At 33.6% G+C, this 20309-nt stretch overlaps 2 protein-coding genes across 3 annotated transcripts; one reads left to right on the top strand and one right to left on the bottom strand.

Annotated features, from left to right (window-relative positions):
* The first annotated feature begins 4975 nt into the window (after positions 1-4975).
* On the top strand, positions 4976-10256 carry LOC101215126 (mitochondrial import receptor subunit TOM20). Its single transcript, XM_004145615.3, has 6 exons — positions 4976-5260; positions 5693-5771; positions 5991-6160; positions 6251-6298; positions 8543-8632; positions 9921-10256. Exons 1-6 carry the CDS (start codon positions 5162-5164, stop codon positions 10038-10040), a joined length of 606 nt encoding a protein of 201 aa, XP_004145663.1. The 5' UTR covers positions 4976-5161; the 3' UTR covers positions 10041-10256.
* Positions 10257-14944: 4688 nt separating this feature from the next.
* Positions 14945-18649, bottom strand: LOC101214648 (uncharacterized protein YciO). 2 transcript variants are annotated; one of them, XM_004145613.3, is made up of 9 exons: positions 18282-18649; positions 17693-17805; positions 17118-17171; positions 16996-17020; positions 16660-16782; positions 16255-16421; positions 15838-15907; positions 15642-15740; positions 14945-15332 (listed from the first exon to the last, which is right to left on the bottom strand). In XM_004145613.3, exons 1-9 carry the CDS (start codon positions 18486-18488, stop codon positions 15261-15263), a joined length of 930 nt encoding a protein of 309 aa, XP_004145661.1. In that variant the 5' UTR covers positions 18489-18649; the 3' UTR covers positions 14945-15260. The 2 variants fall into 2 exon arrangements, with proteins under 2 accessions (XP_004145661.1, XP_031739482.1); XM_031883622.1 differs by lacking the exon at positions 14945-15332 and adding an exon at positions 15339-15501.
* Positions 18650-20309: the final 1660 nt, after the last annotated feature.

The following is a 20309-nucleotide window of genomic DNA, read 5'->3' as shown; positions in this document are numbered from 1 at the left end:
AAACACTATTTATTAAACATGTTTTCAAGCTCCACAAGTTATTGCTTGTGAGTAATACATTGATTTCCAAAGTACTTATGAAACTTGATATCAATCTTTACAAGCTATTGCTTGTGAAATGATTTATAAACCTCATTTCAAGTTATGATTTCAATTATTATTTCAAAGTTATGTTTTATGATAAATGCTTATAAACTGTTATTCAAGTTATCCCATGTTTTTATGATTTCATGATCCATGAAATATTTCAAAACTTTCAAGGAAATATTTAAATGTTTTCAAATGTTTTTATCCATGCTTGAATATTCCACGAGACCTATTATATACAAATGGTTAACATAATAGGGTTTACGAGCCTATAGATTATGGGTCATCAAAAAGTGTATGTTTTATGCCTTAAAGGAGGAGGCCAGGTTGACCCAACCCGACCCAGCTATATATATATATTAAGCCCTAATTTTTCTTATCGACCCCTAAACCTCTCTTTCCAGCCTCCCAAACTTCTCTTCACATCCTCATTCCCCTTACTTCTCTTCCTACCTCCCAAACTTCTCTTCCCTTTACTTCTCTTCCTACCTCCCAAACTTCTCTTCATGTTCTTATATGATCGACCCCCAAACTTCTCTTCCCTTTACTTCTCTTCCCTTTACTTCTCTTCCTACCTCCCAAACTTCTCTTCATGTTCTTATATGATCGACCCCTAAACTTCTCTTCATGTTCTTATATGGTCCTTCTCTTCATGTTCTTATATGATCGACCCCTAAACTTCTCTTCATGTTCTTATATGATCGACCCCTAAACTTCTCTTCATGTTCTTATATGATCGACCCCCAAACTTCTCTTCCCTTTACTTCTCTTCCTACCTCCCAAACTTCTCTTCCTACCTCCCAAACTTCTCTTCATGTTCTTATATGATCGACCCCTAAACTTCTCTTCATGTTCTTATATGATATATGATCGACCCCTGCACCAACAAAAACAGTTCTTTTCACGTCCTCACATTTGGCTCTCACATTTGGCTCTCTGCACCCATCAATGTTGTTTGTTTTATGTCCTATTTTCTTTCTTCAAGCTACAAATTTGACACTTAAAGAATTGGAATTTTCAAATGGGTGCACATAGAAAATCCTTGATTTTAGGTGAGAAGAAGAATTTGACACTTAAAGAATTGGAATTTTCAAATGGGTGCACATAGAAAATCCTTGATTTTAGGTGAGAAGAAGAAATGTCCAAGAAGAAACTAAAACCCCACTTCTGCTTTTTAAGAAAATTTTGTTAGGACTTAGAATTTGTGGATTTGCCATACCCCACTTCTGCTTTTTAAGAAAATTTTGTTAGGGCTTAGAATTTGTGGATTTGCCATTCTATTTGGTCTCAATTTTGATTAATATTTAATTTGTTGAATGAAATCGTATGCAGTTTTGAATTGGGATATATCCTTTCATTTGTCTGTGTTTAGTGTAGTTCCATGATCTTGTTTATCTTCTCTCTACTTAATATTTCGATTTTAAACCGATAATGCTAGTACCTAATCCAAAACATAACACACATATTGAATGACTAAGATTATGTAATTTTGTAGAACACATATTGGATGGGTAAGATTATGAAATTTTGTAGAACACATATTAGATGACTAAGACTATGAAATTTTGTTGAAATTATGGATGGATGAAAAAAAAAAAAAAAACAACCGGCCAAACCTACTCAGCCCAATCCAAATTTTTTTGGTTTGATTGGCCCTTGGTTCTTGAACTGATAGGGTTCTTGAACTGATAGAGTTCATTTGTTTTTTCTTCGAACTAACTCAAACCGAATTATTTTGTTTGTGTACTAACAAAGCCCAACCCGAGTCTAATCGCATTCGGGTCGATCGGAGTGGGTCAAGTCTTTGTTCTTCCTCTCTCTAATCTTCTACTTTCTTTAATTTATGTTCCTCTCCTTTTCCTTCCTTTCATACCAAACATCACTAGGAGATCCAAATGGATCCAATGTAGTCACATTTTTGCTAATCTGAGCATCCTCGAATCAATTCAAACAAACCCACATCCAAAATCCCATCAAACAACACAAAAAAACCAGTTTGAAACTTACGAAATGGAGAATCACATTAATAATACACTGCATTCTTGCTCCAATTTGAACAAACTTACTCTCTTAAGCACACATAAAAAGATCACTCTTTACAATCAATACAAGGAAATATGAAAATGAAGTACATAGAGATTAAAAATCAAATACCCGTAACCCATGATATCCAAGGTAGGAGTGAAAATCACAAGCAATATATGTGTTAGAAATTAATAAGCTAGATACATTATGGATAACACATTAATAGATACATTTCTAGTTTCAAGATACATATGCATTTCTAGATACATGTAATTATTCAAGTACATGAATGGTATGTATTCATGTACTTCATTTATTTTGTGTCTTTTAGGAAGTGTCTCTTGAATACTATATATAGAGATCATTTCCTTCATTTGTATACAAGAAAAAAGAATCAAATCAATAGAAGAAAATTGAGTTTTAGAAAGTAAGTGAGTTTCAAGAGAACAACATTCTTCTCTTGTGTGTTATTGAGTTTTCTAAGAGAACAAACTTCTTCTCTTAAAAGTTTGTGAGATTTAGAGTAAATTTAGAGTGGGCTCGTCAACGCCTCCAACAATATGTTCAGTAAACAAGATTTGTAGACTTTCCTGTTACCATCATGTGCTCTGACAACTGACGGAAGGAGCAAACATGGTGAAAGAAACCATTGGATTCCACTGGGGAGCCATCGTGACCTGCACCTTATTGTGGCTGAGAGTACCATTACGTGAAGTACTGAATTGGTGTGCATCTTCAGCCGTGAAAGAGGAGCCTTATACATATGGATGGAAGGCACCGATAATCTTCATTTCATGACGACGGTTTCCTTCTATAACTTCTAGACAGAAATGGGGTGATGGAAGAGATGAAATGGAGGTGAATTGAAGAATGGAAAGGAAGAATGATGAACAACGACGAAAGACAAATGGCCGTTTGGAAGGAAGGACAAACGAAGTATGGCGAACGAAAGACGGAAGGAAGGAAGGACGAACGAAGAGAAAATACAAAAGACAAAATAATGAAGAAGAAACTGAGTTAATTTCAATATTTAACCTAACCGATTAACCTCGACCCGAATCGGTTCAATTTGGTTCAGTTCGGTAATACTATTATTATAAACTAGTCCAACTTGAACCAAACCGATTCGGTTCAATTCAATTTTTTTCACTCGTAATTTCTTATTACACTAGGTCATGGTTTCTCAAATAGAAGGGTTCAAGGAAGATTTTAGCACTCAGGTGGATCAGATGGTTTAATATAGTGTTAGATGTTATTTATGTAATTAAGCCTACATATCCACAATTCAAAATTACTTCTGATCAAATTAAACAAGACACTCAATATTGGCCGTACTTAAAAAATTGTATTGGAGTAATTGATCTTACTCATATACAGGTTGTTGCTCATAAAAGAAGACATATACCGTATATTGGTTGGAAAAGTATTACCACTCAAAATATTATGGCAGTTTGTGTTTTTAACATGTGTTTTACATTTTTTTTTTTTGGCTGGATGGAAGGGTGCTGCTTATGATGCTCGAATTTTTGTTGAGGCATTAAGAAGACCACATTTAGAGTTTCGACATCCACCCAAAGGTTAATATGTAAGAATAAATACATTAATGTTTATTATATTTTTTAAATATTTATTTTTACAATTATGTGAGTACTTTATTATTTCAAGAAAATATTATCTTGTAGATTCTGGTTATTCATAAACGAATGGATATTTAGGTCCTTATAGAGGTGAACGATACCATCTTGCTGATTTTTGACGTGGAAGCCAACTAAGAGGCATTTAATCATAGACTTTCTTCATTAAAATGCATAATTGAAAGAACATTTGGTGTTTGGAAGAAAAGATGAAGAATTATTTGGCAAATGCATAGTTTTCTATTTGACAAACAGCTAAAAGTTGTTACTTGAATGACTCTTCATAACCTTATAAGAGTTCATTCAAAAGCAGATTTCGAGTTTAAGCCTTATAACGACGACGAGATGCTACTACCTTCAAATGATGAAAATAAATTAGGAGGACATCAATGAAAAGAACATAGAGTTCAATCGTGAAATGGAGATGAACGAAGAATGCGATCAAATTGCACAACTTCTAATGTCTAGTTGATATTATATTATTTAAGAAAACTTGTTATTATTATTATTATGTCTTGTTGTTGAAGATCAATATAGTTTTTATGATTATGAATTTAAATATCAAGATACTCTTGCTTCTAAAATAAAATTTTCTAAAAAAATTTAATACAGAAAAAAAAAGCTTAGTTTTGACTTTAATAATTTCAAATTTCTAAAACAATCAATAGTTTTAAGATATCGTGCAATTAATTTCAAAATTTATTTCTTTCTAAAAAATCAAAATATACGTGTTTCTTTATAAAACTAGGTCATAGTGCTTAGTAGTCCTTTACAGTAATTTGACAAGTATATAAACATTTTTAGTACATGTCAAATCAAACAAATTTATGCATCTAAATACTTATAAAAAAATCCAACTGTACAGGTAAGCGTTTAAATTTTAAACTCATTTGCAAGAAAATGTTTTAAAGGAAATGTACTCTTGAAAAACATTATTTTTAATAGATAATTCAAACGCACTTGAAATCACGAAGAAGAAAGAGGATGAAATAGAAGTGACATAATTGAGTGTAATACTTGAGAGAAAATCTAAAATTTATGAAAATATTTTACCTATTTATGAACTTGGTAGTTGTTTTTGTTAGACGGATATAAAATATTTTTAGATGCGGTTAGATTGATGTAAATTATCCTACAAACAACCGTTCATGTTAGACATTTGTGGCCCTTGTTTTTGGGTGATTGGGTTTTAAGTGTGAGGATGGGCTTATGATCTTCAAACTGGAGAAGGCAAGAGGCAAGATCGTAGACGGCCCATCGTCGAATTGTTGTGTCCCCATTGCCGTGTTTACAAAGACAGAATCTTTCGCGAAAGAAGCGCATGAGCGCCAAGAAAATACCGCTCATTCCATGAATCCATTCTAAAGCTCAACCGCCTTTTCCCCACAACCATTTTTACAACCCTTTTCTTCCTAATGGATTTGCAGGCCAGCGAATTCGATCGCATTCTTTTCTTCGAGCATGCTCGTAAGAATGCCGAGTCTACTTACGCCACCAATCCCCTTGATGCCGAGGTCACCTTTCCCACTTCACTTTTCCCATCTACTAATTTTTTGTTGTGTTTCTCCATGATTTTGCGCATCTTTCGTTTCTCTGCTCGTTGGTTTACTTAAATTGTATACAACCATGTTATGAACTCTAGGGTTGGGTTCAATTTTTACTTTTTTGTTAGTTGATCACCATGGAGACCCCAATTTTTGCTTGCTCGTCGTTTGAACAATGACTCCTTGTATTTCTTTTCCCTCTCAAACATATATATCTCAGTTACCATTTGGCTTTCAGCTTAGAATTCTGTTTGAATTTAATGGGGCGCTAAATGTTAAGGGGTAAAATGAAAGAAATGATTTAGGCTTAACTGAAATCAATCCTGTGGATTTTTATTGGGTATTGTGTTTGTGACAATTGAGCTGTATTTGATAATCAAACATTGGCGGACTTTCTTGTAGAATTTGACGAGATGGGCAGGAGCTTTGTTAGAGCTTTCTCAGTTCCAGAGCGTTCCAGAATCGAAGAAGATGATTCTAGGTATTGTTTCGTTCCATAAAATCAGATGATGAAGCATGGAATTTGAGGATGTTTTTGTTTGACTTTAACTTGTGGATGCCCTGGGGGTTCTTTTTATTTGTGATTAATTTTTCCTTTTTCTACAAATGCATTTACAATTCCAGCTCTTTCTTTGATTTAGTAATTTTAGTGATGAGCTTTGAGCATATTGTGGATTAATTTGTGATGGGGTTAGGACAGATTCAATTTCAAAGCTGGAGGAGGCACTGATGATTAACCCAAAGAAGCATGATGCTCTTTGGTGCTTAGGGAATGCTTATACGTCCCATGCGTTTTTGAATCCAAACCAGGATGAGGCAAAGGAGTTTTTTGATAAGGCCACAATATACTTTAAGCAAGCTGTGGAAGAGGTACTAAGCCAGCAAAAGTTTGGAACGAGCTTATAATATGCATTTTTCTAATGAATTTTCTAGATTAACATGGTGATTTGTTGCATTCAGGATCCTGGAAATGAAATTTATTTGAAGTCTTTGGAGGTTACTGCTAAGGTATTTCACTGTTATTTTGGGATCAACATTCTTTGATGTAGTTTGAATGTATTTCTGTTTTCAAGACTATGTTCCTTTGAATGGCTTTACGAAATAATCTGATTGTTTCATCTGTGCTTTGTAAAAAGAATGTAGTTACTAATCTATGTTTCTAACCAGTAACCACGTTAGAGTTAGGACATTTTCCAGTTGACTCCCACCACTAAATTTCTGACAGCTAGGAGATGGCCAGAGAGGTAAAAAGAAGAGAGATTTTTCATTTTTATTTTTTAATGTCAGATCTCCACTTTTCCCTATCTTGTTTTTTATGATGTGGGAGATGGTAAGGAAATGTATTTTTGGGAGAATCATTGGGTGGAGGATAGACCTCTCATATGTGTTTCCAAGGTTATTTCATTTGTCCTCTTTGGAAAATTGTTTTGTGTCTAACTTTTTGGTTTTGTTGTGGATTTCTGTTACTTTCTCCTTTGATTTCTATCGGCTGTTGTCTAATGGGGAAATGACAAAGGTGGCCTCTCTTCTTTCCTTGATTGAGGGTTTTGACTTTAGGCTTGGGAGAAGTGATGTTCCTAACCTATTGGAGGGATTCTCTTGTAAGTCAGGTTTTTAGGATTTTATTGGATCCTTCGCCTGTTGTTTAGTTGGTCTTTAGATGTCTTATGGAGGATTGAGATTCCAAAAAAATTAAATTCTTTCTTGCAAGTTTTGCTTGGTAATGTGAATACAATGGATGGAATATTTAGAAAAATTCCTTCACTAATGGGTTCTTTTTGGTGTATCCTTTGTCAGAAGGTGGATGAAAACCTAGATCATCTTCTTTGGGAGTGTTAGTTTGCAAGATCTATTTGAAACAGTTTCTAACAGAATTCTGATTTTTCACTCTCTCGCTAGAGGGATGTTCAGTTGATGGTCGGGGAGTTCCTCCTCATTCGCCTTTCAAAGAGAAAGTTCATTTTCTTTGGTTCGTGGGGGTGTGCGTTGTTTTGTGTGATCTTTGGGGAAGGACCATAACGAGGTTTAGTTTTTAGTGAAGTTCCATGTTTCTCTTTGGGCTTTGGTTTCGAAGGATTTTTGTAATTACCCTCTAGGAATTATCTTACCTAGTTTTTCTTTAGTGGCCTCTTGTATTCTTTCATTCTTTCTCAATGAACCCAGTTGTTAGGAGAGGAAAAAAAGATTGTTTTTCCTTCATTGAGTAAACGTGTAACACTTAGTGTTGACCGGAACAACATTGGTGAATCATATATGTTTGATTGGTTTCGTTTACCAACTAAAATTTCACTATATACTACTAGTCTCATATGATAACCATTTTGATTTTGGTTAGTTATGCTTGGACTTGCATTTTTTGTTTAACTTTGTTTACTTTAAATTTTTTTTTTTATGCTTTCACCTTCCTCAAAAACACATCTGAATTCTTACTTCAAATGGAAAAAAAGAAGAGCATGTAGAAAATCTTTCCTCATTGAGACTGCAAGCAACTTGACGAAGAATATTTATAAACTTATGTCCTGTTTGGAAGAGAATAGAAAACAGAAATCTGAAAACAAGGGATAAGATGAAAACAAAGTTTTATTTCATGTTTTCAGATATGTGTTTGGTGGCAAAATTAAGAAATTAGAAACTAATTCGAACCACTATAAACCAGTTGCAGTTACCCATTAAATATTAGGTTAGTAAACATAATTTATGTTAAAAAATTGTCTAATTATTATTCTGTAATATAATATAATTTATAGAATAAATTAAAATTTTGTTCCCTATCGCTTAGAGAAAGTTAGAATTTAGATTTTAGAATTTACTCTATATGGTTATAAAAGCTTAATAAATTGTTCTTATGGTAGGGACTATTTAAGAGGGTTTAACAAATCATAGGAGAGCATATATGAAGGACCAAATTCTAACTTTTAAAACCACATGGACTTATTTCTATTCTAAATTTATCCAAATCGCAGGGGGAAATTTGCTATTTATTCTAACTTAGAATACATATTTTAATTTTTTCAAAAAATGAATTGGGTTTATAGCATGATATACTATGGTTTTAAATATTATCTTTATTTAATCTAATTTTGCATTTTAAATTATGTGAACCTGAAAATGTAAAACAAAATTTAATTGCCTACCAAACAGACTCTTAATTTTCAATAACAGAAAACTTAAAACGGGCCAGTTAGTACTTTGTTTCTATCTTTTGTTATAATTTTCATGAACTATTCTTATTTTGTGGATTGTTCCTTTTAGGCTCCGGAATTGCATTTAGAGATCCACAAGCATGGTTTTGCTCAACAGGCAACTGGAGCAGCCGAACCTTCTGCTTCATCCAGTACTAAGGTAGTACTTATTGCTTAAGACTGATAACATCTCTAGTTACTTTTAAATTTTTATCTTCTATAGACGGGATTAAGGAGGGTTTTGCCATTGGTATGTTCTATGCATGTTTTGTATATTCCTTAGCCTGTTAGAGAAGAGGTGCCTTAATCTTGCTATATTTTTCATGCTTTCAAATTGTTATTATCATTTTCATGAAGTCATGTACAATTCAAAAACAAAGCTAGAATTATGCATGCTGGCAATTTAGTGAATCTTTATACTTGGGCATCTTCCTGTTACTTGTTTGTTTAGAGCACTTACAAAATAAGTATTTTTAGCCAAAGTATGTTATTTTACATTCCAGGAGACCATATGAGAAAATTCTTAGCAACATAGTTCGTCAATGTTTGTTTCTGCACTCTTATAAGTGCTTCTCTGTCTGATAAAAGATTTAAAGCACTCTACAAATAATGCATTTCCAACTTAAAGTTTTTTCCTTCTTTTTTGGGAGGTTAAATTTTTTATTATGTTTGTGTCTATTGGTCTTGGTCCCCAAACTTGGCAAAAGTGTCTAATTGGTCTATGGACTTTCATTTTTGTGTCTAACACCCAAACTTCTAAAAGGTGTTTAATAAATTTAGTTCTTATACATTTAATTTTATGTACCAATAGTTTCTAGATTTTAAAAATGTCTAATATGTTTTTAAACTTTCAATTTGTTCCCATATATCATAAAGCCTAGTTTGACAATAATTTCATTTTTAAAATTTATGCATGTTTGCTTTGCTCCCAATTTTCCAATTCATTTATTAAAGAAACACTTGAATTTCTAGTCAAAATTTCAAAATGTGGAGTTGGTTTTTAGAAACCTTCCTAGAAAGTGGATGACAAAATGTAGAACTTATTTGTGGAGCTAGTGTTATAAGCTTAATTTTAAAAGTGTGTATACTAGAGAGTAGGCACAAAATTGAAACTTAGGGACCTTTTAGACACTTTTGTAAGTTCTAAGCACTAAACTAATTAGACACTAACCAGAAAGTACAAGAAATAAACTTGGTTCATTTATTTATTTTCAAGATGACTCATGTGTTAATCTCAAACATGATAATTATGGGTAGGAAGTGGTTTTAGCCATTCTACAAGTACTCCCATTAGGTGTTACCACCTGATTTGTCAATTTCAATGGATAGATCTGCTGTTTATATTATATATGATTCATTCAGTAACATCTTTATTATATCTAGAGATTCATAATCAGTTCAGTACAAGCTCTTTATTCATGCTCTTTCCTTCTTTCATGACACCAAAGAAAAAGAATAGCAGTGACCTGAAATATGACCTATTTGGATGGATAATACTTGCTGTTGGCTTAGTTGCATGGGTGGGGTTCGCAAAGTCTAATGTCCCACCCCCGACAGCACCCCGGTAAGTCGTCTTGAAAGAAGTTTGGAAGTCTAGAGGCATTTATCTGATCTAGAGCTGATATTTGTAGAGATGAGAATTACATATCAATCATCCCTTTCCTTTTATTTTTTCACTCTTTTTGAGCAGTACTATTTTCAATAGATTTATTATCATGTGAATCGTTTTTGTTTCTGCTTTTCTGAGCTATGACTTATTTAATAAATAAGTTGGGTTTGAATCCTTTGTAGAGGGAGGGGGGGTTGTTGGGGACCTTTGTTTTACTATTTGGTGATGATTTGTAGAGTAGAAAAGGTTTTAGTTTTACTATAATTTCTTTTCCCAATATAGGAATTTTAAGTTATAAATATAATTTCTTGATTTTTAGTTTTTGAACTTAAAAATTAAAATCATTTTCTTTTCCATTAAGGAAGGTTCAATTGTAAACTTAGTTTACTCAAAATGTCTCGTAAGATTCCAAATTATACCTTAACCCTCTTTTCATTAATTGTTCTCATTTCTTCTTCTTCTTCTTCTTAAAAAAAAAAGGTTCTTAGTTTAATTTTTTACAAAAAAGGGGAAAAAAAAAAGAAAGAGAGCTTCAATTTACCTTGGATTTTTAGATCTGTAAAGATTGTAAAAGTTTTAGTTTCACTAATTATTTCAATTTTATCTTATTTACTTTGTATTTCATATATCTGTATCTTGTATATTAGTAATAGTTGTATATCAATAATATATTTGAAATGCTTTGATACAATTGAAAGATTGCCAATTAGATTCATTACTTTTGTCGTTACATTTGCTATTAATCTTCTCTAATAGATCAAACCCTTATAGGAAGTTTGTGAGTGAGAATTTATTTATCACATAAGAATGTTGGTATACTTATATGAATAATAATATGATATGCTTAATATCTAATGGTTTTGCTGCTCCATGTATTACCCCACAATAAACATGAACTATTACTATTACTTTATCTACATGCGTGTATTAGGTGTGAGAATAAAATTAAACTGAAATGTGGAAATGATCATGATCAGTGGATCTAATAGGATAAACTAAAATGCATTTTATAAAGGAACGAATACTTAAGGATTTCATGATAAATATACAAAAAAAATTTATGATCGATGTACCCTTTGATGATATAATTTAAGGAGTTGTTTAATTCAACAAATTAAACATTGGTCAATAGAGAAAGTGTTATTATTTTTGGAAACAAACAAATCATGTAGAGATTTCTAACATGGAGCACCTACTATAAAAAGCCACTGATGAAAAACTGTCCATACTTGCATATTCACAGGCAACTTCTTCTCACATTTTAAATAACCACACACTCACCACTAACTTGGGTAACTACGTGCATCTCATGTAACTTCTAACTCCTCCACTACATGAACAACTATCCATGAACTTGGGTAACTACCAACTCCACTATGTTGATAACCACCCATGATTAAAAACCAAAGCCGCCTCTATTTTTCCAACTCACATAACACCACTTAACATTTAAATTTCACGACATGGGACGAAGAGAAGAGATTTACATTTGATAATTGTCTTTTCATTCTGTGTGAATGATTATCAAATACTGAAATCATATGAATCAATATTAGAAATCAAAATCTCTGTCATTCTTCTACTTGATCCATATATGACATGTATGCAACATACTAACAAAATCTAGAATTCACTTAAATAATGTACTATACAAGTTACAACTTTATAAGAACCATTCCAATCGAATCATAGTGGTCACGAGCCTAACAAACGCCTTGATTCCTTTCCATGTATTACAAGTTAATTCAATTCAAACAATCACAATTGGATAGGCTAAGTGCGTGAAACATTTTATTCTAAAATGTCTTAAACTAAGACCCAACATCTATAATCATAACGAAATATGCATAGATGAAATTTGATTTATAGATAAGGAAAATCCAAACAAACATCAATATCTAGAATTTTAACTAATCATAAATGCGCTAAACCCAAATTTGTATAAGTATGGGCAATCATCTGCTATACAAGGACTTCATGACTCCTCCCATTTCATTAATGTAAACCCTGAACCTTGAAATAAAACTTAAGTTCTTTGAAGTTGTTGGAAGTTAAAGAGTTAAAGGAAGTTAAGGATAAAACGTGTCATGGTTATTGAAAAAGAGAAAAAAGTTTAGCTAAGTGTTGAGACTTAAGAGCAAGGTATTTAGAGGTTAGTTGGAAGTGCATTGAGTGACCAAAAGGAGGAAGAAAACCTCTAAAGAGGTTAGTAGGCATTTAGGCTCGACAAAGTGACTAAGGCATGAAGGAAAATCATTAGGCGAGAAGAGAGCCTCGAAAGAAGTGTCATTGGGTGTGTAAGGCTGTCACTTAGAGGTTATTGGAGTCTTGAGAGGTTAAGCAAGAAGGCTTGGTGGTTAGGTGTTAGGCGAGAAGCACATCACACTCGAAGGGCTTGGAGGTCGATGAGGGCTTGACACAAGGCGTTTTAGACTTGTTAATGGACATTGGGCGTTCTGGTTGGACGAGATGATAAATAGGTGAAGTCGGTGAAGTACTTTACAGGTGTCCTTGCATGTTTAATTTAGATTTCAGCTAGTAGGAGGTGTCAATAAAGACTCATGCAGGGTTCAGTAAATTCAGACGAACATTTCTCTCAAACCACTCATGCATTTTTGTTGAAATTACTTTCAAAAGATCAAAAATTGGGTCTAGATTATAGACTAGGGCTGCAAGATGTTTTTGGGCAAGGGAGGGTTCAGTTTAAGTTAAAGAAAGTGAAAGATGCCAGTTTTCAAGTGAATCTGAGCAAGGTGGATTTCCAGAGAGCTATAACACGCATCCTTTGAAATTAGGATCCGAAATTTTTAGGTAAGAAATTTAAGACATTTTTCAGAAACTTTGTAGAAGAAAGTTTCCTAAAGAAAATATGAATTTTTAGTTATGATTTTTTAAAGTCGGGTTATGTTTCTGGATGAAAATTGAGTTTCTGAGCAAGTTGGCGGCTGGTCGAGTGATGGAGCTATGCTAGGCGAGATGGGCATGCATGAGAAAAGTTTTAGAGGTCAATGAGACGTTATGGCTTGTGTTGGATGCACAGCTCGCGTGGAAGGCAAGTAACGTGCAAGGGGCCCGCGGTAAGCCTTGCACATAAGGGGGCTATGGCAAAAAACTTGGTGGGTTGAAGTATTGTTTCTCTTCAACGACTGAGACCCAGTGTTTGTAAATGGTGTATGAAATTATATTCAACCTAGGCGATATATCACTGAGCATATTCACTGCATACGGGTTGCTCACTATGTCTTTCCATACCGCGTGACAGCTAAGTCCTCGTTAAGTATAAGTTTTTCCCAAGTGCAAGTGAAACGATAGGTTTATCTAGATGATCTAGGATCAAACACAAAAAGTTGATTCCAGATATTAGATCTAGGATTTACTTATAATCTAGGTGGTATAAAAGAATTAAAGAATAATGAATTGTCTAAAATATAAAAAATGCAAGAACAAACTACAACTAATTGTCTACGTCTAAAGATTCTATAAGGGGAATATGGATGAAAAAATGGAAATGCAAACTAACTTGTATGTGAGAAAGAGTGAAGGAATGTCTATGCATTGTAATGAAATTAAGCAATGCAACAACCTTAATGCAATATAACTCGCTCAACCAACTTATAATTAAGGTGTGTTCCTCTTAGAGCCATACAACGTCACACATGGTCAATTCTCGGGATCCACATGATTAAGTGTGATGAGAAGAGATATATCTAGAAGAGTTCACTTATAAAACGTATAGAACTTCACAATTAAGGACAACAACCTCTTGATGCCTAGTGTCCACACTCGTTCACCTTTTGGGATATAAATGATGGAGGTTGTCTCACAAAGGGAGAGAAAACTCTCTCTTGCACGTGTTAGTCACTTCCTTGCTACTTACTCTCTTGAGTAGTTGGTGACTTACATCGGCCAAGCAATGAGAATAGCTCAACTAACGTGATAAGAATTATAAGTTAAACTTCTTATCAAGAACTTATCACAAACCTAACTACTAATAACACATAGACAAGTGGAAATTCAAGAAATGATGGCTTGAAAAGGTACAATATGTAATATATATATTAAAAAGTGTAGGCCCTCGGTCATGGTACAATACAATATGAACAACATATATTTCAAAGAAATACAAAAAATGGAAGACAAAGAAGATGAAGAATATTACAAGTTAGGAGAAATGAGAAAATGGAACCTTGACCACTCAGATTCTAAGCTCTCACTTACAGTATGACCGGAGAAGAAGAAGAAACTCTTTACAGCTGGCGGAAAGGCTATTCCTTTCTGCCCTTCTCTCTAGACTTTGGCCCCTTCAGGCCATTCCTTGGCCCATGCAAACCTCCTTTCTGGGTAGAGATGAAGTTCTTTTATAGGCATCTTTTTGGTGGAAAATTTTCATTATTTATACAAGATCTTGCTACTCGATCTCGACTAAGAAGCAACAAGAAAAATTAGTTCAACAAGTTTGAAAGATAACTTAAACAAACTAATTATGACAATTTATCGATTTTCAATTTGGCCATTGGGTTATTCGTCCGATGACAATTGAAATACAAATAAAACAATGTTGAGAAAGATAAAGGGCGATTGAAATACAAATAAAGATAAAGGGTGACAAAGGAGATTGGATTGTTATGAGTCTGAAAATAGGACTGCAGATTGAAGTTGTGGAACGGAGGACTTTTTAGTTATGGTTTCAAAAACATGATTTGGGTTCCCTCTCCTATTAATTTTCTTTTTCTTCCTAAGAATTTGTGAATTTTGCCAAAGGTAGTACATTACTTTTTGTTCAAATCGGTGAGTGAACTAGTGAGTAACTAAGTCTATCCAAGTTTAGAGTGAACATTGGAACAATAAGGGCCAAATTAGAAATTTCCCCAAATGAAAATGTAAATTCTTCTGTTCTTCTAAGAGAAAATTTTAGAATGAGGATTGCATTTGCCTATATTTATGAGTTACATTACATGTAGGTAAAAGAGAATCTAATTTTCAAGTTGATAAAAAAACCTCTAAGACAAGCAGTATAGCAACATTTGATCTTCAACTTAGAAAGGCCCACCCTCTTTCAGTGTTAGTTTATATACCAATAGCAAACACTGTACAAACTCCACCAGATTTGTTTGTGAACTGCAACTGGATCATGTCTTCCATGCAATATGTTCAGTGGATTATCTACAAAATGGCAAGTTCAGGTGCGGATATCTTCACCTATGTTTGGTTCGTCATCACCTTCAGCTACCATCCATGGCAGTCTAGCTCCCTGGACGTTGCAAATCATTCGAGCAAAAAGTGGGAAGACAATGAAAAATAATTCATCATCCAAATCCAACAGAAACTTGAAATGATGGTGCTTATTCCATTCCATGAGGATTGATCATTGGGATCAGGATGGTAAAGAAATGAATGATCAACTTCAGATTCTGTTTCATCTGAAGTTAATAGAAAATATTGTTTTTGACTGAATGACAGTACTATTCATTACCATACTGCTCCATACGTTATTGCAAGAGATGAGTGTAATCATAATTTAGGGGGTAGCATACTAGAAAGGAAATGACTAATGAATTACCTTCCCTTGCCGCAAAATCTTTGGAGGAGTGATGGTCATATCTACTACAGTGGATGGATCTGCCACTCTAACTCCACCATCCACCACAAAATCCAGACCCTATTTGAAGCATACAACCCGCTTTCAGGGGGGGAAATGGCATAACTGCAGAAATTAGCATAAACAATCACACAGCCTCTGTAAGATTTATTCATACCTCTTGTCCATAGATATCAGCTATGACAACTGGGTCGAGCAACCACTCATTTTCCTTCGGGGATTTGACACTGAAAGAACAGCAAATGTATAGATTGAAGTTTGAACAAATCATCACTTCCGAAGTACTTATTTACCCATCATTATTGTAAGAATTCAATAATTACAGCTATCTTAAGCCAATTAATATAAACACAAGCAGTCTCCCCTTCCAGTGCTCAATCCAGAACTGGATAGAAAAAGTGGAGAGAATATTGTTATAATAGTGATGGTCGATTGCACCAAATTGAAAACTGTCTCATGGGGAATTGTGGCATGAAAAATAGATGATCAATCCAGAAGGTCTTAAGTCCCCTAAACCAATCAAGAAATTTGTTAAGAGGGTGGAGAGAATTAGAAGAGTATTAATTGTTCTAACCTTGTGGATATCAATGGGTCGTCCATCTTTTCCAGTATTGCTTGACAAATTGAATCATCAGGAATGCGCACACCTACATTCTTCCTTGATGCATATTTTGCAGTGGTCGTGCCATACCTTATACAATGTTTAGGCAGCTCTTTGCTTGCAGTCAAGATGAAGGTGTACTGTTACACAAGAACTCTCAAAAATCAATAGCTATAGTTAAAGAATTCAATGTACATTGAAAGTTTCACTGCGAACTATAATGTATCAAGATAGGACAACACCAGAAAATGTCTTTTTTTTTCACATCTACATGATTACGAAAGTAAAGGTACTAGAGGTCATTTGGGACACCATGCAATCCGAAGGAGGGATAATATGGAGTTATCGTCATAAGGAAGGATTAGCAGAACCACTCACTGGTCCAGGTAGACAATGCTTAACCATGCGAAATATACTTGAATGGCCTTGGCCATCACCACGAGGAAACCCTGTAGTATATTTATCAATGTCCCGGAAGGAGCGGCACAAAATGCTCAGAGGCTGCATAGTTAATTAGAAGTAAAAATTAAGAAGCATAATGGAAAAATGAAAAGGTGGGTTGTATAGAAGACAGAAATGAGGGATCTAAGTAGAATAAACCATCTTGTTCAGTAACTTTATTATACGCATTTGAGCATTGATGTTCAACAGTTTGAAGGACCATATGAGCATTATCGTAAAGCACATAAAAGAGATTGTAAAAAATAACGATACCTTTGTAGGCTCTATATTCTTGATCCTGCATTAAACAAAACAAGAAACTTTAACAGCAGGAGAGAGAAGCTGAAGTATCTAACCAAATACAGTTTCTAGCAAAACAAATTAACAACTTCAACCTCTGCATTCGTTCAATGGCTGAGGGGTTCTTCAGATCACAAACAATTCCATACCTTGAAAAATACAAGCATACATACCCGTTAAAAATAAAAAGACAGACAAAGAAGACGTACACAAGGGAACAAAAATGCAGTGAAATCAACACTCATGAAATGAACCACCAAGATCATAATAAATAATGTGAGAACAAAAAAGGAATTTATCCTGCTGCTTTCCTGATCACTGTAAACTTTAAGATCACAAAATTAAACCTTCTACATTTCCTTGAGAACTCTCATCCGTCAATCAGAAGATCCATACAGATACAATCAATTTTAAGGAACCAATAATATTGCAAGTATATTTATGGAAAACCAAAAATTTATTGCAGAAGTTTGAAGCTTGTTCCCAAAAGAGGTAATACAACCTAAATTCTGAATTTCTGAGTGGCATGACACAAAAATTGAAAATATGATTCTTTCTAACTATGAACAAATTTATTCGTTCAAGCGTCCAATTTCAACTTGAGAGTCAGCAATGATAACAATAAAAAAATCTGAAAAGGTGAGAGTGAAATAAAGTAAGAGGGAAATACACGGTATCAGTAGGAATAACCCCAACTGCACCCTCTTTTAGAAGATTAACAATAGGGTCTAATTTCCAGCCGTCCTCTCCTGATTCAGCTTTGACATATATCAAGCTCCCTTCCTGGTAAAGACCATAGTAACTTTAAGCATATCAATAACACAAGTCTAATAACTTCATTAATTTCCAAATTTCATTCCCAACTGAATTAACTCCCAACAAAAACTAGCAATAAAGCATCCCAAACTGGAATATGATCACGGTGGAAGTAGAGTAGTGTTCATATAATATCACCCTCTCCCAACAAGAAACGCACACACGCAGAAGGGAAAATCTTAACCAGTCAGAAGTGTTTCCAACAGTTCAAATCCACAACACAATCTCCTGCAAAATTTACTAATTATCTATCTAGAGTGTAAAAATAAATAAGCGACGAAAACAGCGTAAATGCTTAATTCACCTGTCGCAACTCTACCTCCACCACTAGATATTCTATCCGGAGCAATAGCGATAAGAGTTTCATATAGAACAAGTAGGAGCGAGGGCATGGTATAATGAAGCTGAAAAAAAAACACAGAAGTAGTTAGGAAGGAGAGGACCTTGGTGAAGCGTGGAGCCGAGTACTTGAGGCGCTTAGGACTCCGCTTGACAACCATGGCGAGGACCTGGAGGCGGCGGGAAGTTTCAAAACCGTCGAAAGGAGTGGCAGATGGAGGCGAAGGGAAGCGTATTGGTGCGAAAGCCCGAGAGGAAGAGAGAGAAGAAGCAGTAGAAGGATGTAGGCCGGGTTTGACATTGATGATCATTTGGGAGATTGGGGAACCAGCGTGAGTGCACCGCCGGAATTAGGAACTGAGAAGGAAAAGAGAGGGGAGAAGCTGTGATCGGAGAGGAGGCACAGTTCATAGATAGAACTTCCCACCTGGAATGCCACGTCACATTTCAATTGGATTTTCTTTTTTCATCATTACATAAATAAATAAATAAATAGGCATGCAATCTTCCACTTTCTACAACTAAAATATAATTTTTCTTCTTTCTCACTTTCAACATTTGTTTTCTTTTTTTCATCTTTTAATTAGTTTTTATTATTATTCAATTTGTAAGATGAAGTAATCAGGTTTGTGGATTACAAAATGAGTGATTCACACATGAAACAACTCAAGTGGGGAAGTTAGGGGTTACAAACCCAATCTAATTTTACAAATTTTCATTTCTAATATTTAAAATATACCAACATTTCCAATAATACCAATAACAAAATTCATCAAATTCTATTTCAAAATTTTAACTTATATTTTGTAAATACTTTCATTCTTTGTGTTACTCATAATTATTCCTCATTTAAAATATTTGATAAAATATTTGATAACTAGGATTAAGGTTGATTGAAATATTATTTGCAAAAAACAGTGGGCCGAAAACTATCTGTTAAAAGGTAAATGGTAAAGGGTAACATTTTGAGAATATGATCTAACAAATATAACATATTGTTTTAGAATTTTGCAAATTTGGTAAAATTTTCATTTATAAAAATACTCTTCATCTTAAATTTGTTATTATTCATAAACTATCATTCAATAACTTATTTCTCTTCCTATTTTTAATAACCTACTAATTATTTATTTATTCTCTCATTTTTAATGCCCTAATTATTTATTTATTCTTATACGAGAAAAATCTATCTTAATCTTGATTTTAGAATATCAATAGTACAATAATTGCAATATGAAATACAATGGTTGTTGATTAGAGTAATTTAACTCCATTTGTGATTTTTTTTTTTTTTTTACTTTCTTCAATGTTTATTTTGAGCTGAATCTGATTTCAAATTATTTTGTTTTATTTTTTTACATTGATTTTGTTTTGGTTTTACTTTGTCTCAGTTTCGTATATTAGTGTTGTGATATACTTATATTATATGTATTAGTTGGTTGATATACTTACTACGTGATTTTTATTTTGTCAAATTTTATGCAATTGATTATCGTATTATTAAGTATATAAATGATATAACTCATAGTATCATTGTCAAGTATTTCAACAATATATTGTTAAACCATATAAGTAAATTGAATCATTATCAAGTATATGAATCAAGTTTACAAATGTGTATCAATAGTATATCAAGTGTATAAGTCGGACTTCAAGCATATCAAGTGTATTTAATCAATCAAATGTATAAGTGAAGAATACTAAGTGTATCTACAGTGCACCGAGTGTATCAAACATATAATGTACATCAAATGTATCAAATTTGTTGAGTGTACCAATAAAACATAACAAGTTTATTAGCAGTGTATCAAGTGTACAAAGAATCAAGTGTAACGAGGAGTATTATGTGTATCAAGATGTTTTAGGTGTGTATCAAGATGTTTTAGGTGTGTATCAAAAAGTATTGAGTGTATAAAAAAGTATCAGATGCATCAAGTGTATCAAGAAATATCAAGTATATCAAGGGGTATTAGGTGTATCAAATGTATATTACTAACGAGGGCGTTTGTGACATTTTACCTCTTGATGTGTGAGTTTGACTTTGTTTTTGCCATTTTCACAAATAATAAAGTATGTGCGCTATGGACTTAATTATTATAACTTATTTTGCCATTTTTGCAAGTGCCACTTAA

The sequence above is a fragment of the Cucumis sativus genome, chromosome 3 (assembly GCF_000004075.3).
Source record: "Cucumis sativus cultivar 9930 chromosome 3, Cucumber_9930_V3, whole genome shotgun sequence".
NCBI classification, from domain to species: domain Eukaryota; kingdom Viridiplantae; phylum Streptophyta; class Magnoliopsida; order Cucurbitales; family Cucurbitaceae; genus Cucumis; species Cucumis sativus.
Note: the sequence above shows the minus strand (reverse complement) of the source record. Positions and strands in the feature narration are given on the sequence as shown.